General features: G+C 37.9%; 2 protein-coding genes across 2 annotated transcripts; both read right to left on the bottom strand.

Annotated features, from left to right (window-relative positions):
* Positions 1 to 2210: 2210 nt before the first annotated feature.
* On the bottom strand, positions 2211 to 3630 carry LOC135938077 (uncharacterized). Its single transcript, XM_065481586.1, has 3 exons — positions 3069 to 3630; positions 2699 to 2852; positions 2211 to 2528 (listed from the first exon to the last, which is right to left on the bottom strand). Exons 1-3 carry the CDS (start codon positions 3468 to 3470, stop codon positions 2320 to 2322), a joined length of 765 nt encoding a protein of 254 aa, XP_065337658.1. The 5' UTR covers positions 3471 to 3630; the 3' UTR covers positions 2211 to 2319.
* A 12014-nt stretch (positions 3631 to 15644) lies between these two features.
* Positions 15645 to 17872, bottom strand: LOC135937011 (protein yellow-like). The gene is made up of 4 exons (XM_065480066.1): positions 17251 to 17872; positions 16492 to 17067; positions 16121 to 16274; positions 15645 to 15951 (listed from the first exon to the last, which is right to left on the bottom strand). The coding sequence occupies exons 1-4, from the start codon at positions 17575 to 17577 to the stop codon at positions 15743 to 15745; spliced, it is 1266 nt and encodes a 421-aa protein (XP_065336138.1). The 5' UTR covers positions 17578 to 17872; the 3' UTR covers positions 15645 to 15742.
* Positions 17873 to 22794: the final 4922 nt, after the last annotated feature.

Raw genomic sequence — 22794 nt, 5'->3', positions numbered from 1 at the left:
CCAAATAATCGTTTAAAAGACCCGAGGAAAATTGGAACGAAAACAATTAAGTCTTTACTGAAATTTGATTTTAAATTGTTGACCTACCTCAAGAAAACTCTGCTCCTGAAATGGCTGCTGGGATGTGTTCCAAGATTTTATGTTGTTACTGTAGAGAAAAGCGGAATACAGAGTCCCGTAGTTGTCAATCAGCATTCTACATGAATAACGTGCAATCCAATTTCCAATTAATTTTGGATTTTGTTTAGTTCGAGTTCTATTGCGGAGATCGGTGACGGAAATTGAAAATAGTTCAGTCGAGTTCCATGTGCCAAGGTAGAGCTGTCTTGGTTCCTGGTCCTTGGGGGAAAGGGCAATGGATAAGACCTCTGTTCTTTTTGTTTTCACAATCCAAGATTCATTGCTTTCCAAACTATACACGACAATGCGTTTTTTTGCCCATTGTGAAATGTAGGCAAAGGTTCCGCTGGCCGTTTCTTCGAGCACCAAGTCGTGCATGTTTTTGTGAAATGAAAACCGGTGAAGAAGTTTGGTTTGATCGTTGTTGATCAAGTCGATCATCCAAAGTTTTGCTTTGCATTTGGAGCTACCGCTGTCCAGCACCCAGAGTCTTCCAACGGAATCCACTTGGAGCCCTGCTGCTGCTTCAATTTTTTTGCAGGCTTTTTTTCCCTGCAAAAATTTTAATAGATTGGATATTTTTAAACAGAGTCAACCTGAAGATTTTTAATTTTGCCAACGTCTTTACTGCAACAAAAATTTTTATTTTTTCCTCTTTAACGAATGACGCTCTCAGTACATTTTCATTGCAATCAACCCCTGGAAATAATTTCCAGAAAAAATGGGATGATTCGAAAACTTTAGAAACGAGTCAAGCATGGGAAAATGGACGAAGAAAAAAGTAATTAAGGAATATTAATGAAATTTCTATAATTACGCATAAATTCTTCTCTATTCAGATGAATAACAAACAATTCAATGTACAAAGAAGAACATATATTTTTTATACTTACATTCATCTCCCACGAAGGAAACGGAGTGAGATTTGGAAGTGTAAAGGACTCGCTGCTCGTCGGCATTGACACCAGAGTAACCGGAATGCCAACTAAACCCGCAAGGCTGAGGAAGAACCTTGAACCGTAGACGGCCATGTAACCAGGATAAATTCGCTTTGCTATGTAAGTTCCGTCCTTCAAGGCCTTTGTCCTGCTTTCCTCCGACGGCCACTCGTAATCCAGTTCATCGTTCCACTGAAAGACTTGAGTGATGTCGGCTACGGTTGCCTGGGATGAAATGCTGAGCAAGAAAATGGCGCACAAAAACGGAGACATGGATGCTTCTGGCCTCTTGCAACTGTTCTCAAAAGGCACGAAAATAAAAACGTTACTTTGAGAAAATTCTGAACGGGGCGGCAAAAAAGACGTGCAACCAGAAAGGGAAAAGACATTTTTTTATGAATAAAATTTTGAAACACTTTGAAAAGAGTCAGAAAATGAGTACATAAGAATTGTAACTGCATCTTCATCAAAATTAAAGTTTATAAGAGAAGAAATAAGATAAGTGAAACTTATAGATTCTCACCAGGCACTCTGCCAAAATTTTTAAGATAAGTCAGCGGAGCTCAACACTTGCCCGATGTTAACGTGTAGAAAACGAACTCACAAGTGGATTATTTCTTCAAGCGGGCATTGCTTCACCGGATGGAATACATTGCAGAGTAATTGGGTGAACCATATTTCACCACACTTTCACAATAAAACATCCTTTCACAATGCAGTCCAGTTGGTCAAGGATTAAGTAAGTGCTTTAAATTTAGAAATTGAATTGTTACACAAAAAGACTAATTGTGCAATGAAAAATATTCTGAAGCAAAGAGGTGATGTTAGTTCCAATAAACGGGATTAAAAAACGTTACCATTTTCCAAGACACTCAGCAGTTCCAATTCTGCTGTTGCCTATTTTTTCCTGATTGTTATTTTTATCACTTTCTGTAAAAAATTGTTGCAAAATGCAGAATAACACAACATACCGCTTTCTCTTCCTTGTTTTAGGCAAGCTTTCCGGATTTCTATAATTATTTTACAGCAGTGTTAAGCAGCTTAACGAGAAAGTAGGTGAAATGGTTTAGATTAAAATAGAATAACTCGGAAGAAATACTCAATTTATTTCGAATGCCAATGAAATACAATTTATAATATCTGATACAGGATTTAGATCAAGACAGGCCAGTCAAAATTTTCCAAAGCTCCACAGCTCTAGCAGGCATCACTATCATTTTCTTCGCCGGTCGCTGCCTGGGAATTTTCGGCTGCTTGAAGATCAGGGGAAACGGGGCCTCAAATTGACGTATCCGTGGTTTTCATACAAAACGGTCATTTCATCGCTCTCGCAGGTGATCCTCTTCTTTCTCAGGATGATCAAACCCAATAGGATCAGGTTAAATACGACGGAGCAGATAAGAATGACTTTGAAAGGCAATTTTTCAGTCTGGATGCTTCTCTTCTGCAACTGGGAGGTGGCCTGCGCAACTGAAACAAGAATAAATCAACATGATGTCGTGTATTTTAGTATAAAAAGTGATGAATCCACAAATTTTAGGAATTATAAATAAACAAAGAGTTAAATATTAATAGGGCTGATCAAAAGTTTGGTTTCACCCCACCCTAATATAGAATAAAATTAAATAAATGAACCTTACCTGGCAAAGCCTCGGAGGATTTTTCTCCGACTGCAGTCTTCAAAAGCCTTAGCATGTATCTCGGCTCTTTTTTTGCATCTGTCTCCGTCATCCAAAAAGTTCCATTTTGATCCAAGGAAAAAGCAAATTGTCTATTAGCAAAGATTCCTGTGACCTGAAACCAAGCAAAGCACCAACTCGATGATTATATTTATAGAATTTTAGGAAGAAGTGTTGAATATTTTAGTTTCGCTAGAGCTAGGGAACGTTTTAGACAATCACTTGGACGGCCATAGATCGCAAAAGATTGTAAAGTGTGCAAAAATATTTATTCAACGAGAGGATCTGCAAACTCGTTGGACTCAAATGATATTTTAAATTGGTGACCTACCTTATGAAAACGCTTCTCCTGAAATGGCTCGGAAGTGTTCCAAGAGAGAATGTAGTTTTCCCACAAAAATGCGGCATACATGGTCCCGTGGTTGTCTATCATCAACCTGTAAGGTTTCGCAGTCCATTTTCCGATTATTTTCGGATTTGCAGTTCCAGTCCCACTGCGAAGTGCGGCGACGGAAATTGAAAACAGTTCAAAGGAGTAGTAGTGGCCGAAGTAGAGCTGTCTCGGCTCGTGATCCTCAGGGGACAGGGCAATGGAGAAAACCTCAATTCCTGGCGTTTTCACAATCCAAGATTCATTTCTTGCCAAACTAAACACGACAATGTTTCGTTCCTCCCACCGCGAGATGTAGGCAAAGGTTCCATCTTTTGTTTCGTCGAGTACCAAGTCGTGCATCCAGTCGTTAAAAGAAAACTGATGAATCAGTTCGATGCGATCGTTGTTCAAATCGATTATCCAAATTTTTGATTTGCAAAAGTAGTTTCCTCTGTCCAGCACCCACAGCCTTCCAGCGGAATCCTTTTCCAGCCCATTTACTTCTTTAATTTTGCTGCAATCTCCCTCTCTCTGAAAAAGACGAACTGTTTTGAATTTCGACGTGGACAAACAGTGGCATTTAGCAAAACTATAAAACCTTGATAAGCTGCGAAATGTTAAAAATGCTTCTTTTTGAAGATTCAGAACAATTTTCTCTATGTATTAAATTGTACTAGAGCAGATTGCATAATTATACTTTTATGATACTTACACGATGATGCATGTCCCACGAAGGAAATGGAGTGAGCTTCGGAGGTGCGGAGGACGCGCTGTTTGTCGGTAAAGACCCCAAAGTCACCGGAATGCCGTCACCATTTAACAGGCCGAGGAAGAGTCTTGTTCCGTACGCTGCCATGTAAAGAGGTTTGATTCTCGCCTTGGGATCATAAGTTCCATCTTCCAAGGCTTCCGTCCTGCTTTCCTCCGACGGCCACTCGTAGTCAAATTCCTTAGTCCATTCGTAGACCTGAGTGAAGTTGGCGGCGGTGGCCAGCGATGAATGGCCAAGCAAGAAAATTGCGACTAAGAATGGAGACATGCTTCTGGCAACTTCCAACTGTTCACAAAAGGCAAAAGAATATAAAAGAGGCAACAGATATTTTGAGAAAACTCTGTACGGAGAGACAAAAGAGACGCTAAACCAAAATGTCGAAAGAAGTTATTTTGATTAGAATTGTTTTCAATATTTAATTTGCTTATTAAGATGAGTTTCAAATTCTATCGTTTTAATACAACATATACTGTATATGAACATTTAGCGAGCTGCTTCTTCGCAAGTTGCATTGATTCTATAAAAACTATAGACTGAATGAAAGAAATTGTTTTTTTCCACTTGCTCTTAACATTTAATATCAAAATTATACGAAATAATGTTACTCATTTTCACTAATGCATTGACTTACGTAAAAGCGAACGTTATCGAATTAATTATAGAGTAGCGAAGAACAGAGTACAAGAATTGAAGTTGGCTTTTCTTTAAAATTTATTCTTATAAGAGAAGAAAAGAAATAAGCTAAGTAAAAGATATTGTTTCTCACCACTCAATATTGATCTGCCAAAATTGTGAAGATAAGTCTGTGGAGTTCAACACTTCCTCTCGGTGTTAACGCGAGAAAGAATTAAGATGAGAACTCTCAACTGACTCCACGGCTTTCCGTTCATTCTTATATAATAATATTAGTCACCTGATAGAAAATATTTACATTCCAAAGAGCACATTTGAGTGAACACTATATTTGTGTGTAAATGAATAAATAAACATCGTGCACAGTTTTTACGAACAAACGTCGTTCTCATTGTCCAAGTCTCACTTCAAATCCTGTTGATGCCTGGATGCTGCTAAAATTGCTCGATTGCTGCTGCATTTAATTAGAAAATTTGTTAAAAAATATATCTTCAATCATTTTATTGTTTGGGCAACAAGGACAAAATACCAAATATTGTATTTAAATAAAGTAAGGAAAATTAGATTGAAACATAACAAATAGGAGAATGATTGGATTGAAAAACCTTATAAAATAGCATTATTTTGGATGAGTTTCTATTCAAAAATATATGCAACTGCCTTAAAATATTTTGTCAACATGAAAAACTGATTTCGATTCCAGCGAAATTAACGAAAAATCAGTAGACGCCTTTAAATAAAAGACTAGGGTTGGGAAACTTAGACTGTTTTTTTGTACAAAATAGTCGACTATTTTTAGACGCTTTTTGCCCTCAAAAAGACTGTTTTTTAGACTGTTTTTTGGCGATTTAGACGGTTTTAGACTGTTTTGAGAAGGCTGATTTCTGGTGCCAATTTCATGCATTTTCAATATTTTTGCCGTTTTTCTTTCAGTTATTCAAATTATGGGCCAAATAATTCACTTAAATATTACTAAAGTTTCTTGGAAAAAGCAGGAAAATGTACTTATACGATTAATTTTTATTATTTTTTTGTCACACAAATGACACCACCGACGACATATCTAATAGAGCCCTGCACGGGTGTAAGAGTGCGGGTTTAAACCCGCGGTTATCTGCACCTCGTGGCGGGTTGGTTTAATTTTTTGTCATTTCTGGTGGGTGCGGGGCGGTTTCGGGTTTATGCACTAAAACCACGAAATATTTTGTGACGTTGCCAACAGATGGCGTCACCGTAAACTTTCAATTTTAAGGCACTTGCATACTTAATCTTACCACCGTGCATTCATCACTTTACATTTTTTTCTTTTAACATGCTGAAAACCTGCATCGGTTAAGCTAATCGGCGTAGAATCGTGAAAATCAATTTTATAAATTTAAAATATTTTCCGACGTTTCTACAGCAAATGGCTGGATTAATTTTGGTTTTCAGCACGTCAAAAGAAAGCAAATTAAGTGAAGAATTCACAGCAGCAGGATTGAGTCTGAATCGCAGCGGAAGTGCCTTAAAATTAAATTTATTACGAAAGGATACGGTTGGCGGCTTCGAACACTAAGCGCTTAAGGGTGAATTGCAAAATTTATAATATGAAGTTGCCGGTTTAAAAACCCGCGGTTGCGGGGTTTTTGGAACACACGTCACTGTGGGTGCGGGTTCAAATTTAAAATTTCGTGGGTGGGTGCAGGTGAAAAAAATCCACCCGTGCAGAGATGGCTCTGGGAGCCTAGATAATTGCAGCAAATCAACGTTGTATTCTGTTATGTTATAAAATATGATAGTTTTCCCAGCAAACGGCCTATTTTGGGGGATTTTAGACGGTTTTAGACTGTTTCAGGCGGGTTTAGACGATTTTTGGCAATTTAGACGGTTTTAGACGATCTTAAGTGGGTGTCAATCGTCATCATTTTTCATGATTCGTGAAGATTTCATGTTTTTGGAAAGAAATAGAGCACAGAAAAAAATAGTCGATCGTCTAAGTTTCCCAACCCTATAAAAGACTCTACCTGCATTAACTTAAAAATATTTAAAAATGACACAGTTAAAAAAGCAAGACGATGAATAAAAAAAGCAACAAAGAGTAGCAATAATTAAAAAGAGGCACGCAATTAATACCAAATTTCACCTCTTAAAAATATTTTTTATTTGGACTTTCATGCGCAAAAACATCATTAAAATTTTAAAACAATTAATGGTGTTTTAAATTTTATCTATATCTCTGAGAGAGATGGGAAAGTGAGCATAAATTGAGACAGAAAGTAATCTCTGCACCTTCCGGATTCCAGTTTCCAGTGGCTGATCATGCAGCACGTGGTTGGGAATAAATCATTTAATTTTGCTACACTGAAAAAAATTTTGTGTTCTATTACGAAACGTAGTTGTGTAAATCTCGGTGCCACAACCAATAGCGTAATTTTACACAACCATCTATGTTTATGGTGCATAACTGCATTTTGTAGAATAACACATTTTGGTTGTGTAAAATCACACTATAGGGTGTTTCTAATAACACGCGTTTGTTGTGTAAAATTACAATTCAGGGTGATGTTTAAAATTACACAGCCAAATTAAATTGTAGAATATTTTATTAATAATTTACAAGTGAAGAGGCAGATAAGCAGCCCACATACCTCTTTTGTAAGTTCAATATATTTGAGCTAAGCATTTCTCCTATACGCAAGCTCTACGCTCGATTTCTGACGATGGTGAGGGGCAAGCAGCAAACAGTTATTAGCATCTCCTTTTCGCAGTTTGATGTTCTGTCCTCCCACAACAAACTAGTACATATAAGGAAAAATATCTTTTAGATAATTTGGATTAAAATATTGAGAGCGACTTACAGAGGCTTTTTCGTCGTTTTGACCATCCCCTTTTTCCCTTTCTGCGATTTTATTTAGCTTGGAGAGTTGATCTTCATTCTATAATTCAGAAAATATATTAAAATATGACGTATGTTTTGGAATTTTATTTTTTATTTACCTTTATGAGGAAATTCAAACTGGAATATTTTTTACAAATCTTTAAGCAAAGACTCGCAATCCACATCTTCCTCAGTAGAGTATTTCTGGTGCTTGGCTGACTTCATAATATGAGCTTCCGTTCTCGTGGTGAACCGATTTCAGCTGTACTTCTCAAACGTTCATCCATGGCAGTTTTAGGGCAAATTTTGCTGTGATCCGTTTTATTTCCTTCAGAATCCTAATTAATGAGTTATTAATTTTTAATTTCACACTGTCCACTCTATTCATATTTTAGATATTCCTACCTCAATTCCCATAGCAACATCCTTTCTTTGTGCCGAGATGAAGAGGGTTTCCATCTAACAGCAAGCATACCGCGCATTAACTGACCTTAAAGAGGAAAACTAAATAGATCATTCGGAATTTTCACTAACCACTGCACTATTAATAGTCAATGAAACAAATTCTCACATTATTTCACCTTATGAGACATTGATGCGATCGATAAACGAGGATTTAAGGACGTAAATATTTCACAGTACATGGGGATGATGCCATGATGTGGGCTGTGGGGGCGGAAACGCTGGACGCCTCGATGCGGTGGTGAAGAAAAAGTAGTCAAGCAGGGCGGGAGAATTAAAAAACCGCTCTTAAGTCCTATTCGTTGTGTAAAATCACACAATAAAATTCACCCCAAATAAAAAACACAACAAGATTGTGTTTAAGCTCGTCAGGCGCCCAAAAAACACAACCGCGTTTTGTAATAGAACATAAAATTTTTTCAGTGTAGCTCAGGACGTCGTTGCTTCTGGAGTCGGTATGTTAGAGAGCCTTCAGGAACATGAATTTAAAGAGCAAATGTATGCAACCTGCGCTAAAACAAAGTGACGCCGGTTGCATAATCATTTGGCACTTTTCAAACGAAACTATTTTCTCCTGTCAACAAGAAAACGCAACCTGCGCTGCAGTCATAACCGGCCGGTTGAACGCTTTTCTGTTTAAAATTACTCTGGCCACGCAAAAAGTGTTGCGAAATAACTGTTTCTTTGTTAAAATTCAGTTTAAACAAATTTTTGACCAAGCTTTCATCATTCTTAATCAGAAATCATTATCAGAACGTGTAAAATGTTGAATCTGGTAGCTATATATTTATGCTACCGGCTAAACTAGATTGCAGTGCAGATTGCCTACCTTTATTCAATCATAAAATTTAATCTTTTTAACAGAAAATTCCCTCTTTGTGCATCATGAATTGAAATATAGCCACTCGCAGTGCAAGAATATGATCTTCAAGCCAAATAGTTAAATAATAAATCACTTAGTAGCTTCTTATTATTTTTATACAAATTAACCCAAATGTTCGATTCAGTTTGAGTTTGTGTTTAAAAGAGTGACACACGATCGCGCGTGAAAGCAGCTCGAGACTCGTTTAACTTTTACCGCTGTCTCGATTCTCGATGCGCGAGCCGGCTACGATGTGTTTTGTTCGAGTGGGCGCGGTTCGCACTCACACCAGCTGTGAAGTGCGATACCGGTTACCGGTGCTGCCACCGTCACTGCCGTAGATTACCGATTTAATAAGCCGAAGTTTTTCGGCCGCCGAACCAATTAGGCATGCTAATTAAAGGCTAAAACACATATTTTACTTATAATAGACCCTATCTTTGCAATATCTTTAGATTTACACTGAGTTCTCTGCCTGTCGAAAACGGTGGAATATTCGATATGTTTACTCGTAGAGTCGAATATCGGAGAATTTTCCACTCTACTTTTTCGCGCCCCTCATTGGCAAAAAGGTTAATTAGAGTAAGTACTATGGAATTATGTATTAACTAAACAATCTGCAACAGTTTAGAAGCGGATCAGTGGCGTTTGGAGCTAACTCGAATTCTGTCGAATTGTAGAGTGGAATACCAACTGTCGAAAACGGTGGAATGGCACATGGGGTATTTCCTTTGTCAATGAAATACATAAAAGAATGATTAAATCATTTTCATAATATTTGATAGAAGATTTAGATCAAGACGCGACCGTCAAAATTTTCGGTAACTCCCCGCAGCTTCACAGGCATCACTTTCATTTCCTTCGCCGGTCGCTGGTTGGGAATTTTCGGCTGCTAAGAGATCAGGGAAAGGGTACCTCGAATTGTCGTCATGGTGGTTATCACGGAAAAAGGTAATTTTATGACAATCGTCAGTGTTTTGCGAAAGGGAATTGATCCTCTTCTTTCTCAGAATGGCCAAACCCAATAGGATCAGGATAAATACGACGGAGCAGATAAGAATGAGTTTGAAAGGCGATTTTTCAGTCTGGGTGCTTCCCTCCTGCAACTCGGAAATGTTATTGGTTGTTGGAATTGCGGACGTAACTGAAACAAGAAGAAATCAACATGGTGTCATTTATTCTAGCATCAAAAGGTATTAATCAAAGAGAAATCAACAAATTTTAGCAATTATAAATAATATTATTTATTTAATAATATTATTAAAGTAAATATTAAAATGGTTGACTACAATTTTAGTTTCCTCCTTATTAATATTGAAAAAGAATTAAACAACGGAATCTTACCTGGCAAGGGCTCGGAAGATTTCGCTCCTACTGCAGCCTTGAAAAGTTTGTATCTTGGCTTTCTTAGTCTTTCAAACACTGTCATCCAAAAAATTCCATTTTGGTCCAAGGCAAATGAAAACGGGCAGAAAGTACTTGAATTCAGACCTACTGAGACCTAAAACCAAGCAAGGCATCGACTCGATGGTCAAGATATTCTAAGAAGAATTTATTTTAAATTGTTGACCTACCCGTTGAAAATGCTGCTCCTCAAATTCCAGAGAAGTGTTCCAGGAGAATATGTCATTCTGAAGACTTAAAGCGACATACATGGTCCCTTGGTAGTCCACCAGCATTCTATATGGGCTTGCAGTCCAATTTCCGATTAGTTTAAGATTTGCAGATCGTTGACTGTTGTGAAGAGCGGCAACGGAGATCAGATACATTTCGTCGGTTTGAATATTGCTGAGATAGAGCTGTCTCGGTTCCTGATCTTTGGGGGACAGGGCTATGGTATAAATCTCTATTCTTGGCGTTTCCACAACCCATGTTTGGTTTTTTTCCAAATTAAACACGACGATCTGTTTTTCAAACTGTCGCGAGATATAAGCAAATGTTCCGTTTGGCGTTTCGTTGAGCACCAAGTCGTTCATGTAGTCATGAAAAGAAAATCGATGAATTAGGCTGGTTTGATCGTTGTTGGTAAGATTGATAATCCATATTTTGGACTTGCATATGTAGCTACCGATGTCGAGAACCCACAGCCTGCCAACGGAGTCCACATCCAGCCCATTTGCTTCTTCAATTTTGTTGCAATCTCCCCATCTCTGAAAAATAAGAGGACGTGTTCTTGGATTAACGATGTGAAAAATTGGCTTCTTTCGAAACTAAAATATAAATTCTTGTCCTGTTTTACTCTCTTTCCAGATTCAGAACAACTTTACTTATTTAAATGTACAACGAATAGCATTATTTAAAACTTACATGCATGTCCCACGAAGGGAATGGATTGAGCTTCGGGGGTGAGGAGGACGCGCTGCTCGTCGGCAAACACACCAGACTAACCTGAAAATGGCCATGACGTGTAAAAAGGCTGAGGAAGATCCTTTCTCCATAGACAGCCATGGAACGATGAATGGTAAAATGAATATCCTTTAGTTCCAAAAATAAATCCATTATCCTGCTTCCCGACGATAGCAACTCGTAGTCCCATTCATTCCAGTCGAAGACCTGAGTGAAGTTTACGGCGGTGGTCAGCGATGAGAGGCCGAGCAAGAGAATGGCAGCGGAGAATGGAGACATGGTTTTGACCTCTTCCAACTGTTCAAAAAAGGCCGAAAAAACTACAGTTATTTTGAGAAAATCCTTAACGAAGCGACGAAAGAGAAGCGCAACCTTAAATAGGTTGAATGAAAGAGTTTGTTTTTTCTACTAGATTTTAACATATAATTTAAATTCAAAATTTAAAAAAAAATATGTGTATTTTATGTTACTAATTTTAACTAATGAATTGACTCACGTGAAAGCGAACGCTATTCAGTTAATTAAAGAATAACTATAGGAACTGAGTTCAAGATTTTAAATAGACTTTTATTTAAAATTAGTTCTTATATAAGAGAAGAAAAGAAAAAAGCTAAGTAAAATATGTTTCTCACCACTCAATCTATCTGCCAAAATTGTGAAGATAAGTCTGCGGCCTGCGGAGTTCAACACTAGCCGTTGTTAACGCGAGAAAGAAGAACTCTCAACTGACTCCAGGGCTCTCAGTTCATGCTGATAAAGTGAAAAGTATCGCCTGGTAGAAAATATTTACATTCCAGAGAGCATATTTAAGTTGTTACTAATACTCGTATGTTTAATGGATAAATAAATATTCTTACAAGTTCCATCGTATGCACAGTTTTGTCCCATTTTCCAAGACCCGATACCAATCCTGATGCTGCTACAATTTCTCGTTTGCTACAGCACATAATAGAAAAATTTGTCCTTACGTCTTTTCTTTTACTTTAGAACAACTGTCCCTCTATCTCTCTATGTCTTTAAGGGAAGACTTTTCTGATTAATTAATATATTTTCTGCAAAATGCCCTGTTTTACAAGAAAAATAGGTGAAATGGTTTTAATGAAAATAGAATTAGTAGGGCGAAACACCATATTTATTTCCAGCACAAAGAAATACATTTGAGAATGATTGGATATTATTTTTAAAATAAATATTATTGATTTCAAGTAAAGAGAATTTTTGTATACTGCAGCATTGAAAAATTCACTTTCTTCACTGATCGCGGACTGAGACATTTCAGCTGCTCCCAGAGTGATTTAGAGAAAGGGGCGTGGCAGCGGCCTGGTCATATTTAGTTCATCCGTGGGGCTGACGTCATTCACGTCATCGTGGTTGTCACGTAAATCGGATATTTTTTGGACTCGTTGGGTTCAGATTTGCGGATTGGAATTGTTCCTCTTCTTTCTCAGAATGAGCAAATTTCTTCAGCGGCGGGCGTCAAAGGTTGTGTTCAAGATGGAAAACGGACGAGCTAACAGGCGTAGTGTGATTCAATTTTGGGAATTTCGTTTTTGAGCTATTAAAGTTTTTTGTTTGTATTTGTGTTAACGTTGTGGCAGTTAACTGAAAGCAGATGCCGAAGATTTATTTTGTTGTCGTCGAAATAAAGTCATGCTATGGATCGCTCTGAGCTAGAAGAGGCATTTGGTTTGGTCTTTAGAGATATGGTAGTCATCCTAGTCCTAGAGATCGAATAGATATGGCGTAACTGAAACAAAATAAATCAACATGATGTTGCTTTTACTTGCATCAAAAGCTACTCCAACTATCATTTAATCGAAGTTAAGTCGCCAAACTTAAAAAAAAATGAGAGCTGCACGATATTTTGCTACCACCGTATTGATTATAAATCCAAAAGAGTGCGGAGATTTTAGCAATTCTGGGATTTAATACTTGGCTGCCAACTGCCAAGGTTTGTTCGTTGAAGGACCCCTAATGCTCGCAATTGGCACCTCTGGGACCCATAGAGTGAGCTCATAGCCAAAGAGAAGTACTGACTAGTTTGTTAAAAATATATATCTTTCAAAGTAAATAATAATAGAGGGCTGATTATTGATTTGTTTCCTCCCTAATACGTATTAAAAAAAATATACAAAAGGAAACTTACCTGGCGAGACCTCGGAGGATTTTACACACCGCCTGCTTCCTTCAAGAGCCTGAATCTTGGCATGTTTGCGTCATCAAACACTGTCATCCAAAAAGTTCCATTTTGGTCCAAGGCAAAAGTAAATGGCCAAAAAGACCTTGAATCCAGAAATGCGAACTAAAACCAAGCAAATCACCGAATCATTTGATTGGTCAATCGCAGAATATATTGCAGTGTGAGAAAATGGAATGAGGAGGCCAAATAATCGTTTAAAAGACCCGAGGAAAATTGGAACGAAAACAATTAAGTCTTTACTGAAATGTGATTTTAAATTGTTGACCTACCTCAAGAAAACTCTGCTCCTGAAATGGCTGCTGGGATGTGTTCCAAGATAGTATGTTGTCATTGAAGAGAAAAGCGGAATACAGAGTCCCGTAGTTGTCAATCAGCATTCTATATGAACGACGTGTAGTCCACTTTCCAATTAATTTTGGTTTTTGTTTAGTTCGAGTTCTATTGCGGAGATCGGTAACGGATATTGAATACAGTTCAGTCGAGTTCAATCTGCCAAGGTAGAGCTGTCTTGGTTCCTGGTCCTTCTTAGGGGAAAGGGCAATGGAAACAACACGTGTTTTTAGCGTTTTCACCTTCCAAGATTCATTGCTTTCCAAACTAAACACGAAAAGGTGTAGTTTACCCCATTGTGAAATGTAGGCAAAGGTTCCGTTGGCCGTTTCGTCGAGCACCAAGTCGTGCATGTCTTTGTGAAATGAAAACCGGTGAAGAAGTTTGGTTTGATCGTTGTTGACCAAGTCGATCGTCCAAAGTTTTGCTTTGCACTTGTCGCTACCGCTGTCGAGCACCCAGAGTCTTCCAACGGAATCCACTTGGAGCCCTGCTGCTGCTTGAATTTTTTTGCAGGCTTTTTTTCCCTGCAAAAAGTTTAATTGATTGGATTTTTTTAAACAGAGTCAACCTGAAGATTTTTTATGTTGCCAATTTCTGCATGAAAAATTTTTATTCTTGTCCTGTTTAACGAATGACGCTCTCAGTATATTTTCATCGATAGTCGATTGCAATCAACCCCTGGCAATAATTTCCAGAAAAAATGGGTTGTTTTGAAAACTTTAGAAGCGAGTCAAGCATGGGAAAATGGACGAAGAAAAAATTAATTAGGAATATTAAAGAAATTTCAATAATTATACGTATAAATTCTTCTCTTTGCAGATGAATAACAAACAATTAAATGTACAAAGAAGAACATATATTTTTTATACTTACATTCATCTCCCACGAAGGAAACGGAGTGAGTTTTGGAAGTGTAAAGGACTCGCTGCTCGTCGGCATTGACACCAGAGTAACCGGAATGCCATCTAAACCCGCAAGGCTGAGGAAGAGCCTTGAACCGTAGACAGCCATGTAATCAGGATAAATTCGCTTTGGTATGAAAGTTCCGTCCTCCGAGGCCTGTGTCCTGCTTTCCTCCGACGGCCACTCGTAATCCAGTTCATCGTCCCACTGAAAGACTTGAGTGATGTCGGCTACGGTTGCCTGGGATGAAAGGCCCAGCAAGAAAATGGCGCACAAAAACGGAGACATAGATGCTTCTGGCCTCTTGCAACTGTTCTCAAAGGGCACGAAAATAAAAAAACGTCACTTTGAGAAAATTCTGAACGGAGCGACGAAAGAGAAGTGCAACCAGAAAGGGAAAAGACATTTTTGTATGAATACAATTTTGAAACACTTTGAAAAGAGTCAGAAAATGAGTACATAAGAGTTGTAACTGCATCTTCATCAAAACTAAAGCTTATAAGAGAAGAAATAAGCTAAGTGAAACATATTATAGATTCTCACCAGGCACTCTGCCAAAATTGTTAAGATAAGTCAGCGGAGCTCAACACTTGCCCGATGTTAACGTGTAGAAAACGAACTCACAAGTGGATTATTTCTTCAAGCGGGCATTGCTCCACCGGATGGAATACATTGCAGAGTAATTGGGTGAACCATATTTCACCACACTTTCACAATAAAACATCCTTTCACAATGCAGTCCAGTTGGTCAAGGATTAAGTAAGTGCTTTAAATTTAGAAATTGAATTGTTACCCAAAAAGACTACTTGTGCAATGAAAAATATTCTGAAGCAAAGAGGTGATGTTAGTTCCAATAAAAGGGATTAAAAAACGTTAGCATTTTCCAAGATACTCAGCCACCCAACGGTGTCCGCAGTTCCAATTCTGCTGTTGCCTATTTTTTCCTGATTGTTATTTTTATCACTTTCTGTAAAAATTTGTTGCAAAATGCAGAATAATACAACATACTGCTTTTCTTTCTTTTTTTACGAGAAAAGTAGGTGAAATTGTTTAGATTAAAATAGAATAACTCGGATGAAATACTCTATTTATTTCGAATGCCAATGAAAAACATATAAGAATGTTAAAATCATTCAACATTATTGGATATTGGATTTAGACCAAGACAGGCCAGTCAAAATTTTCCAAAGCTCCACAGCTCTAGCAGGCATCGCTATCTTTTTCTTCGCCGGTCGCTGCCTGGGAATTTTCGGCTGCTTGAAGATCAGGGGAAACGGGGCCTCAAATTGACGTATCCGTGGTTTTCATACAAAACGGTCATTTCATCGCTCTCGCAGGTGATCCTCTTCTTTCTCAGGATGATCAAACCCAATAGGATCAGGTTAAATACGACGGAGCAGATAAGAATGACTTTGAAAGGCGATTTTTCAGTCTGGATGCTTCTCTTGTGCAACTGGGAGGTGGCCTGCGCAACTGAAACACGAATAAATCAACATGATGTCGTGTATTCTAGCATAAAAAGAGATTAAACCACAAATTTTAGGAATTATAAATAAACAAAGAGTTAAATATTAATAGGGCTAATTAAAAGTTTGGTTTTACCCTTCCTAATATAGAATAAAATTAAATAAATGAACCTTACCTGGCAAAGCCTCGAAGGATTTTTCTCCAACTGCAGTCTTCAAAAGCCGTAGCATGTATCTTGGCTCTTTTTTTGCATCTGTCTCCGTCATCCAAAAAGTTCCATTTTGATCCAAGGAAAAAGCAAATTGTCTATTAGCAAAGATTCCTGTGACCTGAAACCAAGCAAAGCAAAGCACCGACTCGATGATTAAGAATTTCCTAGAGTTTTAGGAAGAGGTGTTGAATATTTTAATTTCGCTAGTGCTAGGACAATTTTAGACAATCACTTGAACGGCCAGATCGCAAAAGATTGTAAAGTGTGCAAATATATTCAACGAGAGGATCTGCAAACTCGTTGGACTCAAATGATATTTTAAATTGGTGGCCTACCTTATCAAAACGCTTCTCCTGAAATGGCTCGGAAGTGTTCCAAGAGAGAATGTAGTTTTCCCACAAAAATGCGGCATACATGGTCCCGTGGTTGTCTATCATCAACCTGTAAGGTTTCGCAGTCCATTTTCCGATTAGTTTCGGATTTGCAGTTCCAGTCCCACTGCGAAGTGCGGCGACGGAAATTGAATACAGATCAAAGGAGTAGTAGTGGCCGAAGTAGAGCTGTCTCGGCTCGTGATCCTTAGGGGACAGGGCAATGGAGAAAACCTCAATTCCTGGCGTTTTCACAATCCAAGATTCATTTCTTTCCAAACTAAACACGACAATGTTTCGTTCTTTCCACCGCGAGATGTAGGCATAGGTTCCATCATTTGTTTCGTCGAGTACCAAGTCGTGCATCCAGTCGTGAAAAGAAAACTGATGAATCAGTTCGATGGAATTGTTGTTGTTCAAATCGATTATCCAAATTTTTGATTTGCAAAAGTAGTTTCCTCTGTCGAGCACCCACAGCCTTCCAGCGGAATCCACTTCCAGCCCATTTACTTCTTTAATTTTGTTGCAGTCTCCCTCTCTCTGAAAAAGACGAACTGTTTTGAATTTCGACGTGGACAAACAGTGGCTTTTAGCAAAACTACAAAACCTTGATAAGCTGCGAAATGTTAAAAATGCTTCTTTTTGAAGATTCAGAACAATTTTCTCTATGTATTAAAATGTACTAGAGCAGATTGCATATAATTATACTTTTATGATACTTACACGATGATGCATGTCCCACGAAGGAAATGGAGTGAGCTTCGGAGGTGCGGAGGACGCGCTGCTCGTCGGTAAACACCCCAGAGTCACTGGAATGCCGTCACCATTTAACAGGCCGAGGAAGAGTCTTGTTCCGTACGCAGCCATGTAAAGAGGTTTGATTCTCGCCTTTGGATCATAAGTTCCATCTTCCAAGGCTTCCGTCCTGCTTTCCTCCGACGGCCACTCGTAGTCAAATTCCTCAGTCCATTCGTAAACCTGAGTGAAGTTGGCGGCGGTGGCCAGCGATGAAAGGCCAAGCAAGAAAATGGCAACTAAGAATGGAGACATGCTTGTGGCAACTTTGAACTGTTGACAAAAAGCTCAAGAATAAAAAAGAGGCAACAGATATTTTGAGAAAACTCTGTACGAATAGACAAAAGAAACGCTTAACCAAAAATTCAAAAGAAGCTATTTAAATTAGATTTATTATTAATATTTAATTTGCTTTTATTAAGATGAGTTTCAAATTCCGTCGTTATAATAAAATATATGAATTTGAAGCGAAGCTGCTTCTTCACATTCTTTAAAATTAATACTTATAAGAGAAGAAAAGAAATAAGATAAGTGAAATGTTGTTTCTCACCACTCAATTGATCTGCCAAAATTGTGAAGATGTCCTGTAGAGTTCTCGATGTTAACGCGTGAAAGGAGAACTCTCAATTGACTCCAGAGGGCTTTCATTTCATACTTATATAGTAATATTAGTCGCCTGATAGAAAATATTTACATTCCAAAGAGCACAATATGTACAATGAATAAACAAATATTATTACGATAAACATCGTGCATTTTTTTTATAAACAAACGTCGTTCCCATTGTCCAAGACCCACTTAAAATCCTGTTGGAGCCTGGATACTGTTAAAATTGCTCGGTTGCATTTAAGTGCAAAATTTGTTAAAAAAAATAACTTCAATAATTTTATTGCCTTAATAACAAGGAAAAAGTCTTAATATTATGTTGAAATAAAAATAAATTTAATCATTACAAAAATAGGAGAACGGTTTGATTGAAAAACCTCATAAAATAGCACATTTTGGATGAGTTTTTATACGAAAATATGCAATGAGATTTGAACTGCCTTAAAATAATTTGTCAACCTGAAAAAATGATTTAAATTTTCTCGAAATTAATTGAAAATCAGTAGAAGCCTTTAAATAAAAGACAGTACTTGCATTAATTTGTTAACTATTAAATAAGCGAAAGTAAAATAAAACAAGATGATGACTAAAAAATGCAACAGAAAGAAGCACGTAATTAATACCAATTTTCATTCAATTGTTCACCTCTTAAAAACAACCCGTATTTTTTATTTTGACTTCTATGCATAAAAAGTTAAAAAAATTTTAAAACAAATACTTGTGTTTTAAATTATTTCTATTGCTCTTAGAGGTGGTAAAGTGAGCATAAATTGACGCAGAAATTAATCTCTGCACCTTCCGGATTCCAGTTTCAAGTGCCAGATTATATAATTCACAAGTATCCGTATCACACATATAATCTTCTTCTTTTTTTAAATAAAACCTATTAATCATTTAATTGTGTTAAAAATTTTATTGTATAACGCTTTCAGCATATTCCTTTCCGCGATTAAAGAACAGAAACTAAACATATTGTTTGTAATAATTAACTCACAAATCGATACTATGCCTATTTCACACTTATTATACCCAAATTACTTATATAATAGACAAATCCATGCGAAAATGTTATTCTTTGAAATTGATCAAATGGTTACAAACACAAAGCAATTTTATGTTTAATTAAATTTTACAAGCATGTCACTATCTCAGAAAACGCCAGGAAATCAATGATATTAGCTCATCTGGTACTTTCAAAATTAAATTAAGAGTCATCTCGTCATCTGCGTTGGTGGCAATGCTTGAATTCATCAAGCGTTGGAGCAAGAAAAGCAAAAATGTCCTGAATTTGGACCAAAAAGGGCGTGACCAAAATTTACTAATTAAATTTGTTCGCACTTTTTGTCGGGTGACGCATTACTTCGACTTCATATCAAACCTTTTTAATAGATGAGTTGGACAAGATTCGTGATTCGTCAATGTAGTCACGAGCAGATTTCCCCTCAATGTCTCTTATGTTTACATTCACATTTTTAGACAATAGTATTCCAAAAAATTTCTTATCCCAGAGCTTCTCCTTGCAAGCCAGAATCAGCGGGGTTTCGTTCAAATCATTTCTTGCGTTTAAATCAACGACGTCTTGCTCCACAAGCCAAATAAGAATTTCATCATTCCTTTTGCGTTCGTCTGATTTGATTGCCAGATGTAGAGTTGTATCTCCATTGTTCAATCGCTGTTGAACCAAATCACCATTTAACTTATGAATGCGTAAAGCCATGTCATAGTTTGTTATCGCATGGTGAAAAGCATTCATGCCGTCGTTGTCAGTCAAAGCCAAATCTGCGCCTCTATTGCACAGCTCTTGCACCAATTCAAAAGCAAATATATCACTTAGCGAATTGAATTTATACAATTCTACGGCGTAGTGCAGGGCTGTTCTTCCATTTCCATCTTTCACGTCTATATCAACGGTTTTCGCCAGCAAAATTTTAGCAGTGGTCCATTGTTTTTCCTTGCAAGCCAGCAGAAGCGGTGTCTCACCCGCGTTGTTTAATACATTCAAATCATTTTTGAATTGCTCAACGAACCAAAGAAATATGTCATCTTCAATGGAAGATCTTGTGGCCAAATGGAGGGTTGTGTCTCCGTTTTTCAAGCGCTGCTTAAACAAATCATGGTTTTTCTCGTGAATAAATAAAAATATCTCATAGCAACGCATTGCGCTGTGCAAAGTATTCTTTCCCTCGCGATCTGTTAGAGTCAAATCCGCACCTTTCTCAAGCATCAGCTTCACTAAACATAAGTTTCCTTCTTCTGCGGCGTAGTGCATTGCAGTTCTACCCGTCCAATCTGAGACATTGACCTCAACATTTCTGGTCAGCAGCAATTCGGCGACCTCCAAGAAACCTCTTCGGCAAGCCATTAAGAGTGGTGAATCGCCGATATCATTTTTCGCGTTTAAAACGTTGTCGTCAACTTGTTCTATAATCCACAGAGCGATTTGTTCGTCCTCTTGCGTACCCCAATCTGCAAAGCCATTATCATCATAATGATAATTTTTCACTGACAGATGTAGAGCTGTGTTTCCATCTTTTGTACGCTGCTTCACAAGATCTCCGTTCTTCTCATTGAGGAATCGTAACATTTTTTTGTCGTTGATAGCGTAATGCAATGCATTCTTTCCTTCCAGGTCCGTTTGAGTTAAATCTGCGTTGTTTTCAAGCATTAATTTCACCAAATCAACGTTTTCTGAGCTAGCAGCAAGGTGCAGAGCTGTCCTTCCTTTATTGTCACGCCTGTTCAATTTCAGGTTATCTCTCAGTGAGGAACCTCCTATAAGTGAGAATAACAATCTCATAAATCTGCCCTCACCAATATCTGGATTTTTTGCTTCCTCGGTCATGTGGGCTAAAAGCATTTTCACAAATTGCAGGTGTCCTTTTTTAGCGGCATAATGCAACGCAGTCGATCCATCTTCATCTGCCACATCCAAGTTTCCTCCAAGTTCTATCCAAGTTTGCAGAGCATTTAAATCACCTAATTCAGCGGCGATATGAATGCACGTTTGGCCCCGTCGTATTTTAACTTCCAGGTTGATATCTTTTGTCATCAAATAGTCAACCAAGTCATCATATCCTTTGTAAAATGCAATATGCAACGCAGTGCAACCTTTGTTGTCCTCTGCTCTTGCGTCAACTCCAATCTCTTCGACCAGAAAACGCGCTACGTCAACTGAGACAACGGGGCAGTAGTGGAATCCCACATGAATATGCAGCCCTGTTTGACCATTTCCGGTTTTCTCCTTGGCTAGCTGACTGTCAGTGCCGTGCAACAGTCGAATCACCTTTTCTTTGTGGCCACTGTTACTTTTGCAAGCAAAATGAAAAGCGTTCCATCCATCTTCGTCTACAGCTCGGACATTTGCTTTAGCATTGATCAATTCTTGGACACGTTCAAGATGTCCATGTTCCGCAGCACAATGAAGAGCAGTTTTCCCTCTTGCGTCCTTCATGTCAATGTCACTCTTCTGCAGAATTAAGAAATGGTCCATGCATACTTTGTCATCCAAGGACCAATCTCTTGGATCTCCACTTGGTCGTAAAGTGTTCACGTCAACCCCTGCTTCGTCAACAAGCCATTGACACATTTCAAAATATCTATTTGTAGCGGAAAATTCTAGAGGATTTTCTTCATTGTCATTTTCCACGTTTCCCATACGTGAATCTACTAAAAATTTTGCAATTTTTTTGCCCCTCTCTTGAATAGCAAAATGCAAAGAATTCAAATCTGATTTCACATTGATTTCGAAAGCATCTTTGTTGCGTTGCAATCCACTGATATTTTCCTCCGTAACGAATTTGACCAGGTCTAGGTTATTTTCTCTTACAGCCAGCATCAAAGGGTCCAATATGAAACCATCACTATCTATGGCCGTCTTCGCGCCATGCTTAAGCAAAATTTCCACGCATTTTCTAGCTTTAAAACTAATAGCACAATGAAGAGCGTGTCCATATTCTTTATCCATTTCGAATTGTTTACCAAGTCGTCCGCAACTTTCCATAAAATCTATGTCAAGTTGAAGAAGTAGTTCAAGGATTTCTCCACAATTCTTTCTTGCAGCAATCACTCCAGCATCTATTAACAATTTTCTCGAGTGGATCATCTCTGCCAATCTAGGAAATTTTTCCCTCAGCTTCTCAAACAAATGAGTTGCGTTTGATTTAGCTACTGCCTCCAACAGGGAGGGTAAAATACTTAGCAACTCTTCATCTTCATCACTGTTGATCAAATCTGTGTCGAGCATCATGATTGCAATATCTTCCGCATGATTTATTGCTTTGAACAAAAGAATCTTATCCTTTTCAACGGAAATACAATTACCCTCTTGGTTTTTACTGAAGGTGATATTTTGGTAAATCATTTTGAAGATATTAATACAACCAGCGGTAACAGTCGATTCCAAAAATCTATCTGGGTTCAACTTCATGACTGGAATATAGGATGCTTTGTGCTCTTCAATCTTTTCCTCGTTAGTGCAATAGAATAAATCGACAAACGTTAGGCACCACATTGACGATTTCTCGTAAAATAAGCTTGCACTATCTTCGATGCTGGTCTGTGATTCGTAATCGCAAACATCGTCGATTTCACATAGGAAATGCTGGGCTGCAAGAAATTCTGTGAAAGTCTGGTGAACGAAAATAACTTCATTGTTTTCAAACGTGGCAATGCCATAGTAGTTAATTTTTTCTAGTTCTTTTCTACTTCCACCAATTAGTTCAACTCCTCTGATGTGGCAACTTGCTACCTCTTGAAGACGTTCCAAACCTTCGTTTAGTTTTCCGGGAAATACGTTTTCATTGTTTTTATCAAATCCTTTATTGATCAGAGAGTCTTCCACTTTCCGTCGCACAACCTGGTCGTAGA

This window comes from Cloeon dipterum, chromosome 2 (genome assembly GCF_949628265.1).
Source record: "Cloeon dipterum chromosome 2, ieCloDipt1.1, whole genome shotgun sequence".
In the NCBI taxonomy this organism is placed as follows: Eukaryota; Metazoa; Arthropoda; class Insecta; order Ephemeroptera; family Baetidae; genus Cloeon; species Cloeon dipterum.
Note: the sequence above shows the minus strand (reverse complement) of the source record. Positions and strands in the feature narration are given on the sequence as shown.

Excerpts from the sequence above, each read along its gene's own strand:
- LOC135938077 (XM_065481586.1), bottom strand. The coding sequence starts at position 3,470 with ATGCACGACTTGGTACTCGACGAAACAAAAGATGGAACCTTTGCCTAC. Across the intron at positions 2,853-3,068 it reads AGGAGAAGCGTTTTCATAAG|GTCACAGGAATCTTTGCTAA; the intron begins GTAGGTCACCAA and ends GCTTGGTTTCAG. Across the intron at positions 2,529-2,698 it reads ATCCTCCGAGGCTTTGCCAG|TTGCGCAGGCCACCTCCCAG; the intron begins GTAAGGTTCATT and ends TTCTTGTTTCAG.
- LOC135937011 (XM_065480066.1), bottom strand. The coding sequence starts at position 17,577 with ATGTCTCCATTCTTAGTTGCCATTTTCTTGCTTGGCCTTTCATCGCTG. Across the intron at positions 17,068-17,250 it reads CGTGGGACATGCATCATCGT|AGAGAGGGAGACTGCAACAA; the intron begins GTAAGTATCATA and ends CGTCTTTTTCAG. Across the intron at positions 16,275-16,491 it reads AGGAGAAGCGTTTTGATAAG|GTCACAGGAATCTTTGCTAA; the intron begins GTAGGCCACCAA and ends GCTTGGTTTCAG.